At 39.7% G+C, this 26814-nt stretch overlaps 1 protein-coding gene across 5 annotated transcripts in view; it reads left to right on the top strand.

Annotated features, from left to right (window-relative positions):
* Nucleotides 1–25290, top strand: part of LOC127958502 (zinc finger ZZ-type and EF-hand domain-containing protein 1) — a 35258-nt gene extending 9968 nt beyond the window's left edge. For all 5 annotated transcript variants that reach the window (XM_052557382.1, XM_052557385.1, XM_052557383.1 and 2 more), the window contains exons 20-54: nt 528–649; nt 743–865; nt 1033–1202; nt 1339–1420; nt 1583–1784; nt 2001–2140; nt 2245–2488; nt 2789–2868; nt 2955–3045; nt 3137–3644; nt 5082–5246; nt 5519–5638; nt 5773–5934; nt 6200–6329; nt 6812–6950; nt 7145–7310; nt 8284–8546; nt 8672–8841; nt 9346–9487; nt 9679–9851; nt 10248–10528; nt 11333–11507; nt 11615–11747; nt 12336–12568; nt 12822–13139; nt 13335–13435; nt 13880–14015; nt 14099–14458; nt 14682–14825; nt 14910–15078; nt 15270–15368; nt 16979–17144; nt 17847–17997; nt 21197–21268; nt 22985–25290. In XM_052557382.1, the coding sequence (XP_052413342.1) occupies nt 528–649; nt 743–865; nt 1033–1202; nt 1339–1420; nt 1583–1784; nt 2001–2140; nt 2245–2488; nt 2789–2868; nt 2955–3045; nt 3137–3644; nt 5082–5246; nt 5519–5638; nt 5773–5934; nt 6200–6329; nt 6812–6950; nt 7145–7310; nt 8284–8546; nt 8672–8841; nt 9346–9487; nt 9679–9851; nt 10248–10528; nt 11333–11507; nt 11615–11747; nt 12336–12568; nt 12822–13139; nt 13335–13435; nt 13880–14015; nt 14099–14458; nt 14682–14825; nt 14910–15078; nt 15270–15368; nt 16979–17144; nt 17847–17997; nt 21197–21268; nt 22985–23065 (6011 nt within the window). In that variant the 3' untranslated portion in view covers nt 23066–25290. The remainder of the gene's footprint in view (nt 1–527; nt 650–742; nt 866–1032; nt 1203–1338; nt 1421–1582; nt 1785–2000; nt 2141–2244; nt 2489–2788; nt 2869–2954; nt 3046–3136; nt 3645–5081; nt 5247–5518; nt 5639–5772; nt 5935–6199; nt 6330–6811; nt 6951–7144; nt 7311–8283; nt 8547–8671; nt 8842–9345; nt 9488–9678; nt 9852–10247; nt 10529–11332; nt 11508–11614; nt 11748–12335; nt 12569–12821; nt 13140–13334; nt 13436–13879; nt 14016–14098; nt 14459–14681; nt 14826–14909; nt 15079–15269; nt 15369–16978; nt 17145–17846; nt 17998–21196; nt 21269–22984) is intronic.
* The last annotated feature ends 1524 nt before the right edge of the window (nt 25291–26814 follow it).

Below are 26814 nucleotides of genomic sequence, written 5' to 3'. Positions count from 1 at the left end.
TCTGTGTTTTTGATTCTGATATTTATAATCGTACTAGCTACACATGACGGAACGTAACATAGGCACTGTTTAATGAAACACTTTCATTCAGTAAGAATACATTAAAAGTGAGATTAATAACGTACATTTATATAAATTAATAAAGTCACAAGATATCTTTTTAATGCTGTTCTGTTATCAGAGAATCTTGAGTGAGTATGATTTCCACACATATATTAAGCAGCACAGCTCTGATAATAATCAGAAGTGAACCAAACCAGCATTTTGGAATGATTTCTGAAGGATCATGTGACACTGAAGACTCAGCTTTGCCTTCACAGGAATAGATTACATTTTAAAATTATATTAAAATACAAAACAGTTATTTTAAATTGTATTCTTTTCCTATATTACTATTTATACCTTTTATTTTTTTTGATCAGATAAATGCAGCCTTGCTTTAAAAATAATTACGGACCCCAAACTTTTGTACAGTACTGATTATTTGCAGAAGGTAATATATCTGTACTGTTTCTCTTGGATATTAGATGTGGAACAGTTCCTGTCTGGTACCAGAGACATACTGAGTCCTCTTATTAAGCGCTTCTCTGGAGCTGACATCATAGAGAAACTCAGTGGATCCATTCTTGCCATGGCAACAAGACAGCTGGTAGCAGACCCACTAAATCTTTATATAATTATTCATTCATTTATGCTTCTGTATGCATGTATATATTAAGTGTGGATTGTGTGCTGTTGTTAGACAATCTTCCTGCTGGAGCTGTGCGCTCTGGATATTCCTCACTGTGTGCTGCTCAAGAGATTCTATCCTCTGGCAGACCTGCTCAAGAAGCTGTCTAGTGATACAGAGGACATCATCTCTAAGGTCAGTTCACTCTGTGTCTTAAACATACTGACACGCTCAAGTTCGAATAAATAGAATGGAAATGACTGAAAACTAATGTAAGTGAGTATTTCATTTGGGTTTTCTACATGCAAATGAAAAGTAAGTGAGAATAATGTATTTATCAGTTTTGATCCCTGTGTCTGTAGGTTGATATGGAGGGCTGTCAGCAGACTCAGCAGCCTGTTGTATTAAGGACGTGGCATATGGAGTCACCTCATAACTATGAGAATAGCAGACACGAGACCACCGTCTTTGTGTGTCCTGGTGCCACGTCCTTCGAGGTGGAGTTTGATGAACGTTGTGAAACCGAGAAAAGGTGTGAAGAGCTTATTCTACAATGCCACTGCCACCTTCTGGTGAAAACAGGAATCAAACTCACACTTTTCCTCCTACAGATGCATGAAGTTTGTATTATATTTGCACTAATCAGGTGGGTTTGGTTTGTTTGGTAGGTATGACTATCTGGAATTCACTGATGCTAGGGGAGGAAAAGTGCGATATGATATGAAGGTCGGCACGGAGAAATGGCCAAAGGTACAAAAACGGTTTACTGTACTATTTTAAGCTGTCTGCCAAATGTTTTATGTAATTATATGAATGCAATTAATTTTAGCCTTTGCTTTAATGTGATTCCTCTTTTTTTTATCTCTTGATGAATACAATTTATGTATAGTAAATCATGCTTTTTTTCATCAGAAAGTGACATTTAAAGCGGGTCCCCAGCTGCAGTTTCTGTTCCACTCAGACAGCAGTAATAATGAATGGGGTTACAGGTTCACAGTGACAGCATATGGCCTGGCAGACGTCACCGCGTCCTGGACCTCAGATCTGCAGCTCCTCGTGTCCAGGCTAATGGGCCGTCTGGCCTCCCGCACCATGGCTTTGAAATCACCTTACGGTGGGATAATTGTGCACTTCTGATTATTTCTAATTTTATCCCTTGTGTTTAATTTAAATGTGTGTGAGCACATACATGTGTTCTTCTTCAAAAACAAATTGTGAAAAGGTGTAAAAAAAAAAGAAAAGAAAAAAAATTGTATTGAACGACATTGAATATAAATTGCAGTTTGATTTATGTCTGTGTTTTTTTGTTATGTCTGCTTTCCTCTTGAAGAGATCCGTGGTGTAAAAGAGTTGCCTGCAGCTTTGATGAACCATGTCCTGTCCTGTCCTCTGTGGAAGCCTATGTTCAGACATGGTTTAAGTGGACTTCTTGGTGAAAAGAAATTAGCCCTGGCACCAGACACCGACCAGGTAAGAGTACTTGGATTATGACTTTGTGTGTGTTTCATTCCAGAAAAAAAGTTCGAAAAACAATCGAATCATGTTTGTGCATCGTTTGCTATTTTGTTCTTCAGGAAGAGCCAGCTCCTTTGGGAGATGAATTGGTGGAATTCCTTAAGGACTTTGCTTGCTGGGATCCTTCGCAGGATTCTTCTGATGGCAGGACAGAGTTAATGAGGGCCCTTTTGTTGACCTGCAAGAAGCAGCAAATCAGGAATGAGATTGCTGCAGGCTCAAAAGTGGACCAGGCTGTGAACGCCACCTGGGCGGCCATGGTGTATCACACACCAGCACTGCACCACAGTCTTAGGAGCTTTGGTAAATAAATACATTTTAAGAGTTTCTAACAGGTTCAAGAGAGCAAACTAAAGAGAAACGACTGTTTTTGGTTAATGCCACAAAATTGGTTAATGAAAAATAGTGCAGAATCTTATATTTCTTGTTGATTAATATTTCACTTCACTTCATAATTTGAAAATCCTAAAACTCCAGGGCCATGTTAAACCATCAAAACCTTGGTTCCTTGGTACAGACCGTATTTGATCTGTATCTGTAAGATGAACAGGACAGTTTGTCGGTCATACATGTCAGTTCCTTTTCTTTTCTCCTCTGCATTAGTTGCTAAAAACGGCCAGAGCAGTCTTAGCGAGGACCTTCTGCAGGTCTATGCCCTCGCCAATGGCATCAGAACGTGGATGGCAAGTATAGCTTATCATTTTTAAGTTTAAAAGAACATAACATTTATTTTTATTTAACATTTCTCCATTTTGATCCGTTTTGGTAGTTGGAAATGAAACAGCGCTACCTTATGGGTAAAATGAATGGAGTAGAGGAAAAAGAAGACGGACAGAATGAGGTTACGATGGAGTCACTTGGTAAATATTGATGCTATAAATATGCCTTTGATGCAGAGTTTCTTAAACTGATTCTTCTGCATTCTCACTATCTTTTTCACTCTCTTAACAGCTGAAATTTGCATCAGTAGAAGTTTGTTCCTCTTCCGATTTAGCCCGAGTGGTGGAGCCTCTGCACTTCTGGAACAAGAGCCTTCCAGACCAGAAGATGGCGCTTGTGCTGCTCCTCTTTTTCGATCGGTTTCCATTTCAGAGGGAGACTTCCAGCCCAGCGCCTCTGTTCCCTCCATCTCCCAGACCCCTGCGGGAGCAGAAGCAGCAAGGCCCTCAGGGGCCAGTCAGCGTGACCAGACGTCCTCAGCACCAGTGGATGCTGGACCTTCCAGCAGCATCAGTTCTCAGGGTGCCAAGGGCTCCACGGAAAGTCTTCAGTCTCAAACAGGAGAGCCTCTCTCCCCGTTAGCCTTCCCACGTAAAGCACCTTTCAGTCGGGGCTGCTTGAGGCTCCTTTCCTTACGGTCTGTAGAGGAGCCTCGCATGACACCGCCTGTTAAAGAGCGCTTCCCGATCCTCAAACACATCCTCAGCTTTATGAAGGACATGGTCATTAATGAGAGCAGGTGTGTGAATGGCTGGATGTATGAAATTATGATTCAACAGATTTTGATGCATGAGCTTAAAAGGATAGTTCACCCTCATGTTGTTCCAGACCTTTATACATTTCTTTCTTCTGCTGAACACAAAAGAAGATATTTTGAATAATGATGGTAAACAAAAAGCTGCCGGTCCCCATTGACTTCCATAGTTTTTCCCTTTACAATGGAAGTCAGAGGATACCAGCAACTGTTTGGTTTGATATCTTTTTTTATGTTCCCCAGAAGAAAGAAGCTCATACAGGTTTGGAACAACATGAGGGTGAGTAAAAACTGGGTGGACTGTCCCTTTAAATCAGTTTAGTTCAATTTATTTATTTCATATTACGCTGTAACAAAAGAGTAGATACTGTGCTGTTCTGGTGTCCTGTTGGCTCTTCTACACAGTAAAGGTGAATAGTGACCAGGGCCTCCTCAAATAATTATTGTAAAAGTAGCCCTTGCTTCTGAAACAATAAAATAGCTTTATGACTGAAATTACAGCCATTAGTTGTATGTTTTTAAATTAATATTAGTGTTTGATATCTGTGTCAAAAGCTGTTGAATTTTGGTAGCATTTTCTGTACAGTTGAGACTTCTAGTTAAAATTCTTCTCTTTTTTTTTTTTGCATAATTGCAAAATAATTAATTTGACCAGTATTTTTACATTTACTGCAAATAATCACTACCTTTCAAAAGTTTGGGCTCAGTCATTTTTTTAAAATCTAAAAACAGTAAAATAGTAATATTGCAAAAGATTACAATTTCAAATAGTTGTTTGTATATGAATATATATCTAAAATGTAATTTATTCCTGTGATGGTAAATCTGAAGTTTCAGGAGTCATTAAATCATAAGATCCGTAAAATTTTATTAGGTGCTCAATTTTTTTTTATTAATTATTATCATTATTGAAAGCAGTTGTTGCTTGCTAAAAGTGTTAATTTCTTTAAAATAATGTCTCAGTGACCTGAGTGATCTCAATTAATAATAATTAATAATTTAATAATTTGTTACATTTATATAGCGCTTTTCTAGACACTCAAAGCGCTTTACATTGTCAGGGGGTATCTCCTCATCCACCACCAGTGTGCAGCATCCACCTGGATGATGCGACGGCAGCCATATTGCGCCAGAACGCCCACCACACACCAGCTTACTGATGGAGAGGAGACAGAGTGATGAAGCCAATCAGCAGATATGGGGATTGTTAGGAGGCCATGATGGTCAGAGGCCAATAGGCGAATTGAGCCAGGATGCCGAGGTCACACCTCTACTCTTTTCGAAAGACATCCTGGGATTTTTAATGACCACAGAGAGTCAGGACCTCGGTTTAACGTCTCATCCGAAGGACGGTGCTTGTTGAATCTCAGTGATCTGTCTCTGACCAGCGGTAATGAAATGTGTTTCTGTGTGTGTGTTCAGTGTTCTTCATACTCTGGCTCTGAAGAAGGCCCAGGCTCTGAGTGTGTGTGAGGTGCTGGAGCTGGTCCAGCAGTGTATACTCACCCTGGGGAAACCGCACGTCTTCCAGGCACCCTGTATTTTGTTTCTCCAGGAACTCTTAGCATGTCAGAAAGATTTCACCAAGTATGTTATCTAAAACGGTGGTTCTCCAACCTGTCCTGGGGACCCCCCAACCACTGCACGTTTTGTATCTCTCCCTCATAGACCACCCCCAATTCAAGCCATGCAGAGACTACCACTGAGCTGAAGAGCTGAATCAAGTGTGTTAAATGAAGGATACGCACAAATTGTGCAGTGGTTGGGAGTCCCCAGGACAGGTTTGAGAGCCAGTGATCTAAAAAATCATTTCATGTCATAATATTATTATTTTAACTCGACCTGTATGTGTGTCTCAGTTACTTTTCTCAGTTGTTGGGCAGCGGACAGGAGATGAGGGAGCTGGTCAGACACTCGTATCATCTGCTGGTTCTCATGCTAGTAGAGGCCGTGCAGAGCTTCAATGCACTGAACGAGAAGTGGGTTTTTCAATATTGAATGTGTATTATGAAATCTGTGTGCTCTAGAATTTAGTAACAATAAATATGCTACACAAGGTCTGCCGATGCATTATGTGTGTCTTATGTCTATTGTGTGTTCTGTGTGTCCTCAGGGCCCTGCTGCCCGCCCTGTCATGTGTGCAGACATGTCTGCTGCATTTGCTGGATATGAGCTGGGAAGCAGAAGACTTGTCGCTGTTTCTGGACATCAAACTGCCTGATCTTCTGCTCACCATGTCCCAAGAAAACATCAGTGTGCATGATATTGCCATCAGGTATGAGACATGGATCAGAACGCATATGCTGTGTTGGGAATGTGGAAATGAAGAGAAAGTATCTTTCATTTATCATTTGACTTCTAATGTAAAGTTGTTGAAGACATCCTGAGGGCACATTTGGTGAGCTTCGTTGTTGTGATTCTTGTGATGTTGACACTGTTAATCTCCACTTAATCCTGATCTCATATACTAAGCTTGAAGGTATCCAGTGTTTTATTTGGCTTCTCATCTGTCATTTTCTCCATGTCACATGATGGTGTAGCCAGTGGACGGAGGAGGATGAGATCACTGACTACGAGAGGAACACTGAATGGATGGATGAGTGTTTGGATGGCATGTTTGAGAAGTGGTTTGACAAGATCAGCCAGGCCTCAGCGGAGGACAAGAGAAAGGTACAGATATCAAATCAAATAAATGCATTCCTGGGAAACAAAACCGTTGCTCACAAATGGCTTACTACCAATTTTTTTTTTTTGATAATGGAGACAGTTATATAAGAAGTCATTTGAATTAACACAAAAACTAACTTTGGGTGGAGTAACAGTGTTATTATGCATGTAATGTTTATTGAATGCATACCTGCGAACCCTTTATGTCACGATTCAATGTTTAATCTGTGCAAACACATGCATATGTCATGCAACACATGCAAGACTTTATCCAGGTAGAACAAATATTTGGATTGGATTTGCTTAGTCTTTTGTAAGTCAGGCTAGTCAAAATGTGAGCCTCTGCAAAAGCACAGACAGATTTGACATATTCAGACACAAGTAACTGCAAACAGCCCTCAAAATAATTTATTTGCAAAGAACTCCATATGAAATTAAACATTCTGCATTTTTGGTGCTCTTTCACTCACTTTTGATCTTTGCAGATGCACATGTTCATTGCACGCTACTGCGACCTGCTGAATGTGGAGATCTCATGTGACGGCTGCGGACGGATCGCACCGTGGCATCGCTACCGGTGCCTGCAGTGTACAGATATGGACCTGTGCAAGACCTGCTTCCTCAGTGAGTCACACCATCACAGTCAGCAGTGGCTTACATTATAATGAAGCCAAAACTAAATGTTAATCAAACATTATTTCCCTTTTTTATTGCATTCATGTTAAATTAGGCACTACACATTTATTGCAGCAGTATATTTCTGGCACACTTGATAAGTCAGAGTGCGTGTATTGAACTGCTCTGTTCTCCTGGTTCAGGTGGTGCTAAACCAGAAGGCCATGAGGATGAGCATGAGATGGTGAATATGGAGTATGCCTGTGACCACTGCCAGGGCCTTATCGTGGGCAGCAGGATTAACTGTAATGTCTGTGAGGACTTCGATCTCTGCTTTGGCTGTTATAATGCCAAAAAATACCCAGACAGGTAATACGGGTTAGGGCTGGGAAAATAAATCGATGCATCGCGAATCGAAAAATTATTCAGAGATTTTCCGAATGCATCGCGATTGTTTCTTGAGTCGATCCTGAGCTTAGTCTTGAACAGCAGATGGCACTGCATGCTTTAGAAACAGCCGTACTCTGCTCTTTTCCAAATCCTTACACATTCTTGAACCTAAAATAATCATTCACAAAATTCGAAAAAAGGTTCAAGCGAATTACAAGGGTGCTCACAGTGGGCTTTTACATTAATTTTGCATCATAAAAGCATTCCGAGCTGAAGCAAAATTAACGTTACTAACTCAGCCGAACACACATGTGCTTTTTAGCACTCTTCTTCTTGAGCGTTTGAGAGTGCGGATAAAAACTAGATTAGAGCGCCATCTGCTGTTAAAATTTGAATCGTGATGTATTCTGAAAATCTCAGAATCTATCCACGTTTCATGTATTAGGGCTGGGACGATAAATCGATTCTGCATCGATTTATCGTCCCAGCCCTAATACACATCAGAAGATCACTAAAGGCAACTAAACAATGAAAATGAAAATATTAAATATTTGCAAACAATTTTTTAAACCAAACTGAATCCATGTATTTTAATCGATTTATGACACAAGAAAAAATGTATACCTCAGTTGAATTAGTGAATTTCAGATCTGATTTTATATATATAATACTTTGTTGTTGTTTTTCATATTTATTTATTTAGCATTTTAATATAGTTTTTATGTAGTTTTTTCAGTAATTTTTTTTGTAATTTTTTACTTTGTTTTAACTTGTTTTTTTTAAATAGTTTTATGTTTTTATATGTTTTTATTTTTTATTTTTATTCTTTTACACACACACATACGTATATAATATTTTCGAGTAACGAGGATCAGTAGAAAAACTATTCATTGTTATAATATTAAAATTTTTATTATTGTTATTATTATTATTCATTTTCCTGTACCTCCAGCCACCTGCCCACCCACCGTATCACAGTGTACCCTATGGTCACTATTCGCATCAGTGACCGCCACAGACTCATTCAGCCCTATATACATAACTACTCCTGGCTTCTTTTTGCCGCACTTGCCCTGTTCACATCCGAGCTGATCAGCGAGAAAGCACAGGATGGAGAGCCTTTGAATGATGTCACGCTCGGTTACGCTAGGGCACTGCAAACCCACTGCTCTGACATCATCAATGATTGCCTTCTGAAGGGACAGACTGGGAAAGGTAATCAATATATCTGAATGCACCATATCTATTTAGAATTAAATTGTGTGTGTGTGTGTGTTAATTAAAAATAGAAGTCTTGGTAGATATGTCTGTTTAATCAGGGTTGCTCTTGTTTCCTGTAGGTTTGCGAGCCTCTGCCCTGCTGTCACTGCTTTCTTCAAACGAATCGGCCACTGAGAGTGAACTGTGTCCTGCGACGGCTGGATCTTTTCAGGACATCAGCAGCACAGACACCTCCTCACTTCCCAGCAGCACTACAGCTATCTGCTCCCCAACGCTACCTACAGACAGAGTCAGTACTTTACTGAAGCTTTTTGACTTTATATTTTTTTAAGTGTGTGACTAAAATCCCCAGGATATAGCTAACAACAGTGTGATAAACGCACTGTGTACATTTTTTAATAGTACCGTATTTTCCGGACTATAAGTCACACTTTTTTTCATAGTTTGGCTGGTCCTGCGACTTATTTATCAAAATGAATTTGACATGAACCAAGAGAAATGAACCAAGAGACCTGAACCAAGAGAAAACATTACCGTCTACAGCCGCGAGAGGGGGCTCTATGCTGCTGAGTGCTCCTGTAGTCTACACTGAAAACATAGAGCGCCCTCTCATGGCTGTAGACGGTAATGTTTTCTCTTGGTTCTTAATAAATGTGACTTATAGTCTAGTGCGACTTATATATGTTTTTTTTCCTCATCATGACGTATTTTTGGACTGATGCGACTTAAACTCAGGTGCGACTTATAGTCCGAAAAATACGGTAATCCTCTTGCTTTTATTCCTCTTCACAAGAAACCACAAAAGCAGGAGCCAGATACAGAAGGGGATGAGAAGAGGAGGAGGAAGCTTGTCTCTCAGGATACGTCAGACTCATCCAGTGCAAGTCAGACACCCTCTGTGTCCAGTGAAGACACGCTGTCCCCTGGAGTCAGAGGTGAGCCTGTCTCTTAGTACCCTTCAATAATCAAGGAGATCTGTAATATCTTTATGTAGTCAGTTATTTGTTGCCTTTGAATGTCTCGTGGGATTTCATTGAAGACAACAGGATATAGAAGGTGTATATGGGAACAAAAACAGCGAAGTACAGATGTTAAAATGTATTTTATCTTCTTATTTTCACCTCAGTTTCAGAGTCAAGTGGAGATACGATCACATCTCCTACCTCGGAGAACATGGACGCATATAAGGACCAGGAGGAAAAGACAGCCCGGGGGCCGCTACAGGAACATGTGTTTGCCGAATGCTCCAGAGAGAGGATTCTGGGATTGCTGGCAGCCATGTTGCCTGCAAACAAACAGGTACCAACAAAGATTCCAGTTTAATTTGTAGTGCAAGTTTGCCAGGTTTTTTCAACAAATCCTGCCCAGTTGCTACTCCATAATAGCCCAAAGGCATTTCGATGGGTAAAATACCAGTTTTTTTTGTGAGGTTCCACTGGCAAAATTTGCATTGCAGCGGCTAAATATCGCATTATTTAGGTCGCTTTAACCCACTGACATGCAAAACATCCCGCAGCAACAGTGTTAAAGTAGCCCAATTCTACGGGAAAACCATTTTATAGTGATAGGCTTATGGTTTCAGAAAATGTTTAATATGTAACCTGAAATGAAGCCAGTTCAACTACCTATTTTTTGTCTCGCGTTCACATCCAAGAAACACCGAATATGCTAATATACCCATTTAATCCTCTACAGGGCAGCTCACTATCTTTGTCCAGCCTGAGTCCCATCCTGCCACTGCTGTTCAGAGTGGTCATCTCCAACGCCGGCTGTCTGAATGAAACATACCACCTGACACTAGGCCTTCTGGGACAGCTTCTGTTAAGGATCTCTCCTGCAGAAGCAGATGCAGCTGTGGCAGAGGCACTGACAGACAAATTTGAGTTACTCACCCTCGGGGATGGAGTAGCGCTTGATGTTCCTGGCTGGAAGACCACTCAATTGCTCTTCAGTCTGGGAGCAGTGTGTCTAGACAGGTAATGTGATTGGATGTGTAACATATGGTTAAACATAATGTGTTTTAGTGGCCATATACATTAACGTTCAACAGTGTGGGTTACATACCGTATTTTCCGGACTATAAGTCACACTTTTTTCATAGTTTGGCTGGTTCTGCGACTTCTAGTCAGGTGCGACTTATTTATCAAAAATAAATTTGACATGAACCAAGAGAAATGAACCAAGAGAAATCATTACCGTCTCCAGCCGTCAGAGGGCGCTCTATGCTGCTCAGTGCTCCTGTAGTCTATAACGAAAACATAGAGCGCCCTCTCGGGGCTGGAGACGGTAGCCTAATGTTTCCTCTTGGTTCTAAATAAATGTGACTTACACTCCATTGCGACTTATATATGTTTTTTTCCTCGACATAACATATTTTTGGACTGATGCGATTTATACTTAGGTGTGACTTATAGTCTGAAAAATACGGTATATATTAAAGAAATGTATACTTTTATTTGACAAGAATGCATTTTTCAGGCATTTATAATGTAAATAATGAATCATGGCTTCCCCAGAAAATATTAAGTACCACAGCTGTTTTCAACACTGGCGATGTTTCTGGGGCACCAAATCATCATCATATTAGAATGAATCTTTATTTTTATTTATTTTTTTGTAAATCACGTGACCTCAAATGTTGGTACTGAAATGCGGGAGGGACAGTCGAACATTTAGCTGAACTTTACCTCTACAGATTTTAATATTTTTTTAAATGAATACATTTTCAGTTTTTCCACGAAACTCTTGTCTGTCCTTCACCTGTGTTTTCATCACAACAGTCGGATCGGTCTGGATTGGGCGTGCTCTGTGGCAGACATCTTGCGAAACCTGAACATTTCTTCTCAGTGGTGTGGTGTTGCGGCAGCGTTCACTGATCACTGCATCCAGCAGCTACCGCAGCAACTCAAGAGAACCAACCTCTTCACTTTGCTGGTGCTCGTGGGATTCCCCGAGGTATGGACCAAGATGTCACACTTGCATGCTCTAACACGCTTAATATAAGCTTGTATTAAGGCATGAGGCATTGTGACATTGAAAAGAGCTGTGTGTCTGTACATTAGGTGCTGTGTATGGGGACCCAGGCTGTATTCATCGATAACGCCAATGAACAACACAACGTGATTCTCCTCAAGCACTTCACTGAGAAGAACAGAGCTGCTGTGGTGGACGTCAAGACTCGTAAGAGGAGAACAGGTGCGAGAAGATCTGTCAACGGGTTTCTTCACACTCATTTCTCAAATGTTCTCAGCTGTAAAAATACCACTGCTGGCAGCCCCGAGCTGTATGAGTCTTTCTAAAGTCACAGGCTGTCATTGACATTTCAACCCAGCTTCATTTGCAAAGGGTGTGTCAGCTTTACTTACCCTGCTGCTCTGGTTTTACAGATGGTTTTTGTATGAAGGTGGTACTTAAGTCAATTTAAAGGCTTCTAAAGCTTTAAAGAGCAAATATTTGTTGACCACTATGCTTCTTTCATATAAGTAAAACAATCATATGCTAAAAAAAATAATATTGTAAGTAATTTTGATCGAACTTGCTCTTAAATTTGAGTTCTTTCAGTCAACCGCCCAAAATATGCTGGATTAATGGTCATAAAGAATAGCCCCTCACGACTACCTTCAGAAATTAAACTGATGAGGACATTTCAATAGACAGGATGCCATTCAATTGGGACTTCCTAGCCTCAGTTTTAGTGGCTGCTTTGAGGAAAAACATGCCGTCACTGAAATAGTAAAACAAATAGTGCATTAATGCTTCTCTATTTTCGAACTTTTCTCTCAGTGAAAGACTACCAGTTAGTCCAGGCACATGAGTGCAGCAGCAGGAATGATGCAGAGTCTCATGAGGGGCAAGCCGTGTCCCCGACCTCTGCCCTCCCGAGCCGCTTCCTGAAGAACTTCACCTCTATTGTGAGTCACCTACTGCAGGTCGGGGTGGAGAGCAGCGCCCAAGATGCTGTGGAGGCCACCTGGGTGCTCTCTCTTGCTCTTAAAGGACTTTACAACACTCTCAAGGTATTCACCTCACACCTGCCCTTGTGCCCATGTCACTTGCTTGAAAAGTGTGTTGTGCTATCTTGCTTTGAAATAAATGCTTAGTTTTGATATTCTGTGTTATATATTCGATTTATTTATATTTGATCTGATGCAATGAAATGTTTGGATGTTTGATTAGGACTCTAGTTTCCAAACATGTTTTGGCGCCATTACATAAATTGCTCAACTTGAACAAGTCATGACTGTGTTGATCTTCCTCTATTTCTTGCAGAAGCATGGGGTGGATCAGGCCCAGGAGGCCATCCAGGGCTCTGGCCTGATGCAGCTTCTGGTCCGTAAGTGCAGCAAGGGCACAGGCTTCAGCAAGATGTGGCTTTTGCGAGACCTAGAGATCCTCTCCATCATGCTTTATTCCTCCAAGCGAGAGATCCACTCCATGGCAGAGGACACAGACACCGAGACCGATGGAGAGAAGGAGAGAGAGAAAGAGAATGACTCGGATCACTCCAGCTGCTGCGCTGAAGATGCCGATCCAAACAGACCGGATCCACTGGAAGGACTGGATGAAGAGACAAAGACCTGTTTCCAGGTCAGGCTTCAGACTCGTATCTGCTGTCAGCCGTGGGCCTTTTTCAGCTCTCTTGCAGCGTTTTTATCTAGAATGATTCGATTGATGAAATGTGTTGTAATTGGAACTGGAGCAAGAAAGGGTGGCAGAGAATTCACAGTACTGGAATGTAGGGAGAAACATTTATTAGAGCTCTCATGTTTGTCTTGCTGTTAGATTACCCATGATGCTCTTAATGCCCCACTGCACATCTTGAGAGCCATGTATGAGCTCCAGATGAAGAGAACCGATTCTTTCTTCCTTGAGGTGCAGAAGAGGTGGGTTACACTTTGAATTATCATTTAATTTACATAGTCAAGGTTTAGAATGTATTTCTAGGAATGTACATGCATATGTAGACATGACTTTTAGTTCAATGTCCATTCAGTTTTTTTTTTTTAAGAAAATAGTATTTAGTATATAAAAATCGAATAATGTAATATCATTATACACCGTTAATAGTGATTGAGTTTCATAATGATAAAAAAATTATCACTACACATTTCATATTTTTGAAAATTTAAGATTCATCATAAATTTTAATTGATCGCTCTTAATATCTACAAAGTGCTAAAGAGCTTGCATTTTCTGTGTAAGCTTATGAACAAAATTGCAAGTAAATCTTGTGTATTTCTCAACTGTATAAAATTTAATCAAATTGATCTTTATCTCAAATAATCCTCTTTTTTTTTTTTTTTTTTTGAACACATATCATATCTCAGGTTTGATGGTGACACTATAAAAACCGACGAGACTATTCGTACACTGGCACAGAAGTGGCAACCATCTAAAAGACCTCGTTCTGAGGAAAGAAGTACCAAGGCTGTGGATACTGATATCATCATTGTGCCCTGTGTGGTAAGACTAGGTTTAAAAATAAACCTAAACCATTTTGTGATCCAAAGTTAACGTTAATTCGCTCTATTTTCTTTGACACTCAGTCTAAACCCACCCGGTGTGATCGAGCCACCGAAGAAGCAAATGTGGTCACACAGAAACTCATCACCAACACCGAGAGCGACTTCCAGCTGAGTTATGCCAAACAGCGGCGCACCAAAAGCTCAGCTCTGTTGCATAAAGAGCTGGATGCTCGCAGTAACAAAGCAGTGCGACAGTACCTTTTCAAAGTGAATGAAGCCATTGCTATTCTGTACGCACGTCACGTGTTGGCGACGCTGCTGGCCGACTGGCCCTCTGACGCTCCCATCAGAGAGGAAGACCTGGAGCTGAGCGGAGCTTCTCACATGGCCTACATACTGGACATGCTCATGCAACTAGAGGAGAGAGCCATGTGGGAGAAGGTGAGAAGGGGAAGGAGTGTGTGGATTCTCTAGGCAGGATTTTGGGAACATTTACAGGCCAGAATTATTTCATTCTTGCCATGAAACTATACTTAACATTTATTTTAAATGCATCAAATGTGGCATTTTAATTTTTTGTATAATAAATAGTTGAATAAGTCATTCGACTAAACCAAATCAGATTGTTGGTATGCATCTAATTCATCCACATGATTGATCTCAGATCTTGCAGAAGGTTCTGAGTGGCTGCAGCCAGAGCATGCTGGGTAATCTGTCGCTGACAGCATGTCAGTTTATGGAGGAGCCAGGAATGGCTGTGCAGGTCCGTGAATCCAAGCACCCCTACGACAACAACACTAACTTTGAGGTATGAATAGCATTTTCTATTACACCAAATCGATTGATCATAGTTATCCTGCTCCACTTCATGTCATCATGTGCGTTGTCTCAGGATAAGGTGCACATCCCTGGAGCCATCTTCCTGTCTGTGAAGTTCGACTCTCGCTGTCACACAGAGGAAGGATGTGATGAGCTCCTCATGGCCAGCAGCGGTGACTTGCTGCAGGACCTGCACACGTTCAGTGGTTCCCACCGGAAATGGACCGACTTTGAGATTCCAGGTGAGAATTTGAGAAAGTGGCATGTTTGAATATTTGTTTAGAAATGAATCATAAAGGACTGGTGTTTGCTTTGTTTAGACTCCAGTTGCAGGAAATGTTGGAGGAAAACCTGTTATTAAATCCAACACTTCCCAAATTAAATGACTATGGACTTTTTCTGTAAGGGTTGTTTTTTCCTCTTTCTCCTCTAGGGGACACTCTCTACTACAGGTTTATATCAGATATGAGTAACACAGAATGGGGCTACAAGTTTACTGTGACTGGTGGCCGTCGAGGCAGCTTCCAGACTGGTATGCAGCGCTTTCTCTTTTTATGTCTATCGCTAATGTCCTCTAGTTGTGCTCTAGAATCATGCCATGAAACAGAAATGTCCATCTCATTTAGAGACCATCGCAGTGATACCATCATTTCACATGATTCTCACATTCCTACAGTCTTTTCTGGTTGTAATGTTGGTGTCCCACTAGCTGATTTTCAGTCTTAGCTTCATTTACACAGCTGTTTGAGAATCAGAGGGGCTCTGTGAGCGTTAACAGCCACAGAAACTCAACTTCTTGCGGAGTCGGTGGCCCTGTCGACCCGACAATCATACCTAACTCAGTGAGCTAAGGCAAAGCCACAAGTCATAAACGCTGACTGTGAAATCATGATGAGAATACGCTAAAAACTAAATGCTGAATTTGGGAATCTCAACATTATGTTGTACAGTCTGAAATGTTAAAACTTAAAACTATTAAATACTACTAAAACTAAGAATTTGCAGTAATTGTAATAAAGCCAAGATAAAATAAGTAAAAAAAAAAACTAAACAAAAATTAGAAAGTACTTCAACTAAAACAAAAATGCATTAGTAAAACAAAAAAAATCCAGTATAATTGACAAGAGTACGTAACAAATTTAACTTTCACAAAATGTTAAATGAAAACCGAAAATTTACAAATAATTGATTTCAGAATATCTATAATACAATAAAAGTATGTAAATAGTACAAAAATAACACTAAGATGGCATTTAGCAGCATATTAAATTATTAGTGCACGCCAGTCTTATTTTAATATCATCGATATATTATTATATTTTTTGCTAATATTTTGATTTAGTTTTTTGTTTGAGTACTTTTGTTGTTTAGTTTTGTCATTTTGATTATTTTATATATATATGTGTGTGTGTGTGTGTAGAGTTTTTATAAAGGTTTAGAACTATAGAAATGTTACCTTGGAAGTTTTATTTATTATATATTATTATATTTTATTTCAGTTTCTGTTTATACGAATGTTTATTATTATTTTTTATTTTTTTAATCATTTTAGTTAACAATAGCTACAGTATGTTCCCATCCACCTAACGCATAAAAAAACGCTGGATAGAAATGCAAAGATGCGCATAAATGTAAAAAACGTAGGTGCACATTTGAAAAAATATGCATAGACTTCGATGGATAAACACATTTAATGATAACCCTGTTGCATTTTGGATGACAGCACAGGTGATCTTAATGTAAAAATAGACAAAATAAGCATGAATAAGTACATAGACTGATATATATATTTTTAACTGTAGGATTGATCATGTCTGTCAGTACTGGGTGACGAGTAGCTTTGAACTCCTTTCCTGTGTCTCGTCCAGCTTTAATCAAAGAATGAATAGACATGCACCTCCTGCTCTGTTTCTGATGTTATTATTCTGTAATGGAATATCAAATGGGTTTCTCAGCACCTCATCATTTATGGGGCCTGCCAGCTCATTTGCTGTTTCACAGATGAGGCTTAAGAGGGTAAACAAGAGAAAGAAAGCAGCCAGCCAGCCAGCCACACTTGTGAATTTAATGTATATTATTCTTAGTGCTTTTACATTCTTTTTCAGCGTGCAAGTTGGCTAATAAATTCACTTTTATGAACAGGGTTTGAGATCCTGAGGCAGATGCTAGCAGATGAGCAGGCGTTGACTCACCTCCCGCTGACTGACATCTGGGAGTGGCAGGTGGGCGTGGCCTGTCGGCAAACAGGAAGCCAGCGGCTGAAAGCCATTCACCTGCTGCTACGGCTTCTGCAGTGTCCGTCTCAATGGTGTGTCCCTTCCTACCTTTCTGAAACACTTTGACAGCATTTATTCAACCCAGCAGAAGGTAGTCGATTCATCCTGCAATGCTTTAAAGCCGCCCCACTATTCTATAGAGATGAGGCGGCAACTTCCTAGAAGCTGGTCTGTCAGGTCAGTTCTGTTCTCTGTGGATGGCAGGTGCAACTTGGCCCAGTTAAACAAGCCTCCAGATCTTTCTTACGCTCTGCAACTTTTGTGTCGTTTCTGGAGAAAACCTGAATCAATTTTTCCCCAGAACCACTTCTTGAATGGTTTGTATTAACTTCTGCTCCTTCATTTGTGTGTTTTTGTATTGGCGAGCGTTCAGATTTACACAACGTTTGCATAACGCATCTGACGGTGGCTTTCTGCCTTGATTGTTCCCATGGCAACAAGGTCACGTGTCAGGGTGATTTGCATGATTTCCATGGTGTTTGGACACAGTTGCATCATCATCATCATCATCAGCAGCAGCAGCAGCAGACAGAGCGTGTATGAGAGAAGTAGAGACACGGACCTGTGGTCTTAGGTTGAGGAATAGCCCATGCAAATGGCCACCTGTCCACCACAAGGGGAACATTAACCAGGCGAATCAGATGGCCATATAATTCAAATATGAGTAATGATAAAGCCAAGATCATTCAGAGTGTAATGACCTCACATTTTGATTGTTGTGTGTGTTAACACAGGGGTTGTGACCTTAAACTTCTGCGGCCGCTGTGGCAGCTCTTCACTACTATGGAGAGCGGTTTGATTCAGGACCCCACCAGCATCACAGTCCTCCTTCCTCTCCATCGCGCTCTCACGGAGCTCTTCTTCATCGCTGAAGCCAAGGCCATGGTGAGTGACCAGGCTCTTCCTCCGTTCTTTAGCATCTCTCTTTTAAAAACATTTGTGAGAAAACATAAAGCATAAGAATAACAGCACGAGATCATTAGGTAGAGTAAATAATTCATTTCTTTACACTACTGCTCAAAAAATATGTGGTCAGTAAGATTGAAGATAATACTTTTATTCAGAAAGGACACATTAAATTGGTCAAAAGCGACACATTTCTATTTTAAGTGAATACTGTTGTTTTGAACTTTCTATTGATCAAAGAAGCCCCCAAAAAAAGATGTTAAGCAGCACAACCGTTTTCAACATTGATAATAATAAGAAATGTTCCTTGAGCACCATATCAGCATATTAGAATGATTTCTGAAGAATCATGTGACACTGAATGCTGGAGTAATTATGATGACGATTCACATGTGGAAACCTGGACGGGAGAGTATTAAGGTTTTTATTGTCCTGTTTAATGTTATTCAGTCTGAATCACATCAGGGTTTGTGTGAGAGTCTGTCAGAGGAACTTCCACCTGCACTGCTCTCTGTTGAGTGTGTATGTGTCTGAATGCCAGAGTTTACGCGTTTGTATTCTACACTCACCTTCCAAAATAATACACCCACTTAAAAACACACGGGCCTGACATTAACCTTAAGGACTATGTTTACATGGTGTAGCATGGGAGTCCGCAAGACTTCAGAATGATAATTTAATAGGATTTCTAATGCTGGTCCTGTTTGCCGATGGAGGATCCTCAGCTCACACATAGTTGAACTGTATCTTCCAGATTTATCTGTATGCTCGGACTTTTAAACAACTGGTTCCAATGTCATTTTCAAGTGGATGTGTGTAGTCCGTTTCTCTCAAGTGTAATAGCAGAGTAACGTTTGACAGCCACAAAGTAACAAACTTTTCTGGGGAATATTGACTTAATTTGATATTTTATTATGTAATACATATTAATATTTGTATAAATACTTGTGAGTGGCTTTAGTTTCTAGAAGCCAGGCACTAGAGGGCACTAACAGATCTCCTTGTGTTCAAAGAAAGCCAAAATATTCTTCAAGGACCGATATGGTCACATACAGTGTTCAGAGAAACACAAACATCATGAACATACACAGTATGTGATGTGTATACTTTTATAAATAGCCATGTCATGTTAAACCTCGACTATCAGGCCTGAGTAAATGCCTTTCTTTCTTTGAGCCTGTAAATGGAAGGAAAGTTTTTATGACAATACTCTTTCATCCTTGATCCATAATCCTTTAACAGCCAAGTTGGACATGAATATGAAGTGGTTAGTGTGTGTGTTTGAATGGGAAATGTTTAAGTGAGTATTAGTCTCAAGGGCTGATGAAGTGAGTGAGTGTTGACACCAGTAGATACTCAGCTCTGTTTGGCCTCATTGTGAAGAGCTTTAATCTCTCCCACAGCCACTGCACTTCTCAGAACTGACCATAAAGATTTCAGACCTCTCAGCAGCCAGATGATCATGAGCGATCCATTGTTTATTTGCAGCAAGGCAATGCTACACAGTGGGGTCAGAACGCTGATCTAATGGGAGGTTGTTGGCACGCATTTGCAAGAGAGTCTCAGCATGTCATTGCTCAGCTGTTGCAGCATTTGAGTCGGAAATGAGACGGAAAGAAAAAAATAAAAAGAGATAAGAAGTCAAGCTTGTAGTATGTGTAGTATACTCATTTCTGCAGGATGATAAAAGCCCCTCCTTCTCAGAGGAAGTGGTTTGCAAAAGTGTTCTGACATGACAAAAGCTGCAGCCTCTGCACAGTCTACAGAAAGCTGTGTTAAGAAGTGTTTTGAGACGTCTAGATGGTGTTCGTTTTGGTGTAGAAGTGGAGTGCAAACCGACCAGCATTGTTGATACTCCAGTCATAATTCCTACAGCTAAAGTATTCAAAACTGAGTTGGATGTATTTTAAGTGTTAAAAAAAAAAAAAAAAACTTTACTTAAATGTAATGTCATTCAAGTATGTCACTCTTCCATCACTGCTTAATGACATTTGTAGGAAAAGATTATTATTACTTAATCACCCACACACTGTATACAGTATATATATATATATATATATATATAGTGTGTGTGTGCCACTGTTGTAAACTTTTGATAAATTTAATGTGTCCTTGCTGATTAAAATGGTTTATTTCTTTAAAAAACAAAATAGTAGTCTATAGCATATCATGTAATTTATTCACATAATTTTGTATATTGCATCCTCTTTCTTTTTAGTAGTGCATTTCAACCAGTGTGAGTAAAATAAGGAAATAAAATTTGATATCTATGTGCAAACTTCCTTTTAAATGTTTAACAACAGTTGCACATCTTTGGTGCTGTATTTGTTCAATTTCCCATTTGTCATTAGCATTCACTAGTGTGCCATCAGGAGTTCATGAACATATTTCAGCAGTGAATGGCTGATTCTTGTCAAGCTGTGCATCAGATTGTTGTGTGCTGCCTTTACTGTACATATCGTCACAATAGAAAGTTTACCTTGATATGAATGTTCATTTGTTCACTGATATTTCAGGGTGTAACGCAACACAATACGACAACAAACCATTAACTATGAGTTTTGCCTCCAATAAACTCCGAATTAAGTTAAGGTTTTGTCAGAATAAGAGATTATGATCAGGCACAGTATGTGCTTTATAAGTACTAATAAACAGCCAATATATCTATAATAACTTGCTATGCCTGCTTCACATAACATGTTTAAATGGGTTTTACATTTTGAAGGTTCCACCATACTCCTTCAAAAGTTCTCCAGGGATTGTATAACAGTCTCTGCATAGCACAGAAATACTTACTCTGAGACTCTAGACTCTTAAACATGATCAATGTAAAATACCTGGAACAGTGCAAATACTCCTGCCTCAGGAAATGAGAAAGCAGGGCTGATTTAGATGGTGTCTGGTTTGATTCAGAGATATGTCATGAACGGCGTGGTGCTGTTCCAAACAGATTAACAGCTCGTGTTGAGCTACAGGAGCGGGAGCCAGTCTGGTGAATAATAACAGTGTAGTCTAACTGGCCTTGAATTCAACTGACCTATCCTGGCAAGTGCCAGAGAATAAATGAAGCATTGCAGCTTGTTTTCTATATCGATGACCTTTAAAGGGGCTAAATATTTCATATTCGTGTTGTAGTTGAATACTAAAGCTGTCACGTGTCTTTTCATTTGTCCATCAGGAGCAGGACGTTCTGCAGGAGTACCTTCTTGCTCTCACTACCAATGAACAGCTAGTAGTGCGCACTGCACAGGTAAGACTGCCACAGTCCCTGTAGTGTTCTTATATATTTTATTTTATTTTTCAATTAAGTATCCTTCAGTGTTTAAATCAAGGGCAAACAACAACACGCAAGTACATGCTACAATATGTTTACAATACAAAACAAGCTCAAGTATAATGGAACGAAACAATGAAATTCCTATTTAACAAAAAAATTAAATAAATGGATCTTTAATAAGAGCGTCATTTAGTAATCGAAGCTGTTAGGAATGTAAGAATGCAAGTTAATACTGAAAATACTGAACCCAGTTCAGACCAGGCTTTATAAACAGCCACGATCATGTCTGAGAAGTTATGCTATAAAGTAAATAATACAGCAACAGGTTTACTTAAACACTAAATAAATATGACCCGTCTGTTTAACTCGGTGCAATTCATTGTTTTTTTTAAAAAGGCAGTAAAAAATGAATAGTACCAGAGATGGGCCATTGTCTGGAATTTGATTAACTGACATAATGTAATAATATTTGTAATCAGTGTATACCATTGACTAATTTGATATAAGGGAGGAGAAGGATACAGCTAGTAAGGGTTATGCCGTCAAAGATGACACACAGTATTAAGAAAATAAACCATTGCAGCCATGTACAAATGAGTACACATATAATCCAGCAGCCACAAAAGGTTTTCAGTTGTGATGGATGGTTCACTGTGGCATGGCCTAGTGCGTTAACTTGTGCCATAAAGCTGCTAATTCACAGGAAGGACAGGAAACCGCAGCACAGTGGAGCGGTGAAGGTTGCATCCAATGTCCCACTATGTGCAGATGACTTATAATGATCCTGTAATGTCTAATGGTGTGTTATTAAGCTTGTTTTATTAGCAATCCCTGATGACTGACAGCCATTGTACAGTATGGCTACTTGATGAAAAATTAATGAGTGTAATTTATTATTACTTCGATTCGTTCACGTTGCTTCTTTTGCAGTAACATTCGTTTTACTGCAAATTGATGCATGCGATTTGGGAAAATACTTCTCTAGACTTGAGTTTTCTAAAAGTAAAAGTGTTTGACTGTTCACTTACTCTAGATAGATAACGGCATTAGTAACAAAATTGCCTATGGTCAAATAAATATTTGCGCTCCTCATCACATGTTCTAATCAAATATTATGCTAAAACAGCTGAACATCAGAAAGGATATTGATAAAAACACCTGTGTCGATTCTCGCACGAGGCGTACGAGTTCCCATCATCCGTATACGTGTGTGTTTGTGTGTGGGCTGTGGGCAACTCTATTGCATTTAGTCATTAACCCCATTATTGTGTTTGGTGTGGCTAAAGGAACACATTGTGTTGTGTGGGATGCGATTAATGCTCTGTATTTATCTTATCCCGAGCACCTTTTTAGCTCGAATAATAACATGCTTGTAATATTCATCATGGCCAAACAAGTGGTTTGATGTCATTAACAAAATAGCATTTTTGTGCCAAAAAAGTTTTTAAACGGGTCGAACGGTGACATATTTGAAGTGTGATAATTGTGTGGGGGTGTTTTTGCTGAGCTTTGAGGGCCACAGGTGTGTGAAACGGTTTGATAAATTACCCACAATGTTTTGCTTAATGGTTTTTCTCTCTCTCTAACACTCTCTGACTTTTTTTCTGCCATTGTTGCCCCCTTCTTTTCTCTCCTGCTGTACTCATTCACTTTTCTTTATATCGTTCTCTCATCTGTTTTATTGCACAGGCGCTGAAGAACATCGCAGCCATCAGCCTGGCCATTAATTACCCAAATAAATCCACTAAGCTGCTCAACCTGTCCCCATGAAAGAGGGATGAAAGAGAGATCGAGATGAGAGAAGGGAAGCTTGCCAGAGGCCTATGGGAATGGCCTTCTGCGCTCGACAGCTGCGGCAGGAGTGGGCCACATATCGTCTTCCAGAAAAACCCACCCCTGTGCTGTTTAATCATAAAGTGGGGGGCACTGCAATCTTGTGTCTCTTAATAATCGCTATTGCTCTCCCCAACCCCCCCCCCCACACACACACACAGTTTAGTGGGCTGTGCCAAATTTGTTTTCTCACCCATAAGCACAAGTTTTTTTTCCCCCATTCCTTCACTTTCTTTTTCGGAAAAGCCACCGTGGGCAAGACAATCGATCAAAGTGAAAGCAGGTCACCTTTCCCTGCCTCACACACTCTCCCTGGACACGTTGCCTAAAAATAAAAAGTTGCCGGCGCAGTCTCATCCTTCAAAGTGGCCCGAGACTATGTATACGACTAATTTATCGATATCGATGCGAAACCATGGGGCCTTCTCTCGGTTCACTCTCAGGGGAGCCTGAGCTGATGTTTGTTCAGTTCTAGCAGCTAGCAGTTACACTTGAAAACCATATGCTTCTAGACAAATGTCAGATGAAAAAAAAAAAAAAAAACGAGTTTAACGTGCCATGTGAGTCCAGAAGGCGCCGTTTGCCTTACGAGTGCAGCTCAAAGTGATCGCGAAACTGATTGGGGGTCAGTTAGCACTAACACGTCCTAGTAAGAGGAATGTCAGCGCTTGTCGTCCATTGTCACGTCCCAGATTCTCAACTCACTCATAATGCCACATACCACCAGGAAATCTAGAGCATTATGTACAGAAATCTCATTTTTTGTTGTGCTGCATGCAAAACTGGACTAAACCATATGTCCATTACTTTTAGTGACACATCAGTTGGTGTGTTCTGTAATATTATGGCAGTCGGAGAAATTCTGTTTGATCGGTTGATCGACACAGAAGTGTGGGTTTAGTGGGATGGTCTTAAGGTGCAGAACTTGATAATCATAATCTTCATTGATCTAGTGATTGAGACGTGCTAGTATTTTAACTGGTGAAATGGATACGGTTATGGAAGTTGTGTTGCTTTAAAATATCCATTTATTAATATTACAGGAACATTATTGGGTGAATTTTGAATGAAGCGTTTGATTGGCTAATAGAAAGATTTGTTGCTGTTTTGAAGGTCAGGTAAAGGCTGTTCTTAGTTCTAACCAATGTTTATCTGAATGATTTTTTTTTTTTTTTGGCCAAACATTTCAGTTTTTTTGTATTTTTTTGTTCTTGACCGGGGTATACAGATCTCTGATGATTTTTTTAGTTCAGTTTGATTTCATTTTAGTGAAATTGAGGAATTTAGACAGATGGTTATTCATGCCAAAGAATCATTATAGTTTTAAATAGAAGCATCTAACGCTAAGCAATTCCTATTTATCTTCCTGAAGGAGGCTCTAATGTTGGTGTGGTTGGTGGTGGTGGTGGTGGTGGTGTTATAATTTAAAAGAAGGTTGAAGTGTTGGGCTCCAGCGACAGACGCAGATCCTTTAGTCCTCACTGGTTTTGTTTACATGAGTTCTAGCATGAGCGCTGGCTACATTTAGTGCTGCTGCTCAGCCTCTGTTCGGGTGGGTTTCAAAATGTGTCTGCCAGGAGAACTTCCTGTCACTTTAAAGCCTCAGATATTAACAAACGATGTGCCTATGTTAAAAATGAAGCAATCTTCATTTAATCTTCATATCTTTGTAAAGGTCCTCTCTTCAACTATATTTTTAAAAGAAAATTATATAGGTTAATTTGGAGCACTTTCTATCTATTTTATTTTTATGAATGTCTTTTTTTGTTTCAGAGCTCATGGCTTCAATTTCTTTGAATCTGACATGAATGTATATAGTTGTGAATATGGATAATTGCATAAATATTTCATATAAAAATGATTTTTCATGTCAGCCCCCCAGATTAAGGAAATTTCAGAATAGTGTACTATATAGTTGGAAGTTTACACTTGATCCTTTTGAATTGATTTGCTATGTCACACACACACATACACACACACACACACACACACACACACACACACACACACACACACACACACACAAACACAAAGGAAACCACAAAACTGCTTTGGGTTGATTGTGTAATTGTTTTTAATTAAAAAACAAGATATGCAAATTCATGTGCCTGGAGTTGTCCCTCTTTTTTAGGGAAACTCACTTAAAAGTCTAAAGATGAAAATTCAGTCTTTTGGAAATTGTTGGTTGGTTGTAAAGTATTCCAGTTTTATGCCATGCATCAAAACCTAAAGTGAAAACTTCATTTGTACCCATTTATGGTTCATTTTACTTCCTTTTGAAGTCATAATAGTTTTTTCTCTCGTTTTCTTTTCTTTTTTTTTGTTAATATTAATAACACTACATTGACAGAAGAACTAAATAACAAATATTTTTAAAAAATTAGATTTTTTTTAACACCAACCTTGAAACTGAAATCACAAAACTTCTCAAAATTTTCTTTTTTTTTCCATTTACTTCTGGGATCTTAATATTTCTCAACATTTATGTTTTTTTCTCAAGACCTTTTCCATACTAAAAATTCCATATAATTTAAACAAAAGCCATCACATTCCACAAGTGAGTGCATAGGTATTAAGCCACTCTCCTGTTATTTCTGATTTGATCTACTTTGTGTCATTTTCCCTGTGCTGAAAGAACCCATTAATCTTCAACTGCCTTACATTTGGAGCCTGAAGCCTTGAATGTGACTTGGTACTTAAAGTTACACTAATTTACACATAATCCAGCTTTTATAATACTTGACTCCAATAAAATGTAACATTTATAAGTCCATTAAAACAATAGTTTTGCAACCCTCCTTTCCCCCATTCCAATTTGAATATTGACACCTGATCCAATTGAGTATAAACAGCAGAGGTTTCTGAGGGGTCACGTCTATATGTTTGTGTTTTGACCTGTCAAACACATGTTTCCTTCCTTTAGCACTACAAATAGTCCTTCCAATGTCAGCATTTTCTTCCCTCCTAGAATGTAAGCCATCTGTTGTTTTATTTTAACCGTTCGCCTAAATATAGTTTCTCGCTTTCAAACACGGTCGCCCCGTGACACAGCCACACCCTGGCTTTTGAATTAGTTTGAACTCATCTTCCCGAATAAATATGGACCGCTTTGCCTCATATTACCGCCAGCGTTTCTCGCTGCCTCCCTCTTTCTCTCCCCATTCACAGAAACCGTGAATGATGGATGTGTCATTGATGAAGATGATGATGGTGATTGTGCTGGAGAAGACAGTGATGATTCAGAGGTGCTCTGAGCTGTAACATCCCCCTCATTCCCTGTGAGTCAGCTCTCCTCACCCCCCACCCCCCCACCCCTCTCCGGCTCCCTGTCTTCCCACGAGCTGGACACCGGCAGTAAGACCCTACAGGTGCGACAAAACGGGAGGAGATGATGATGATGATGAAGACATCCGGAGGGGACATGAGACAGTGGGTTTAAAGAAGTATAAATAGCCTGTGAAAACACAATGGCAAGCAACTCGCTCTTCACACCTACACCTCGGATATGGGAAAAGGGGTAAAGGGGAAAAATGAGGAAAGTGACGAACCGAGGAACTGATAATCTGCAGACGCGGTGGTTTTTTTGAGAAAGGGTGGGAGGCTTGGATTCAGGCTTCGCTGAAGATGAGTTCGGATTAATGATGCTTTCACAACAGATGATTTGTGTTTTGGCTCAGTGTCATATT

The sequence above is a fragment of the Carassius gibelio genome, chromosome B5, assembly GCF_023724105.1.
Source record: "Carassius gibelio isolate Cgi1373 ecotype wild population from Czech Republic chromosome B5, carGib1.2-hapl.c, whole genome shotgun sequence".
Lineage (NCBI taxonomy): Eukaryota > Metazoa > Chordata > Actinopteri > Cypriniformes > Cyprinidae > Carassius > Carassius gibelio.
Note: the sequence above shows the minus strand (reverse complement) of the source record. Positions and strands in the feature narration are given on the sequence as shown.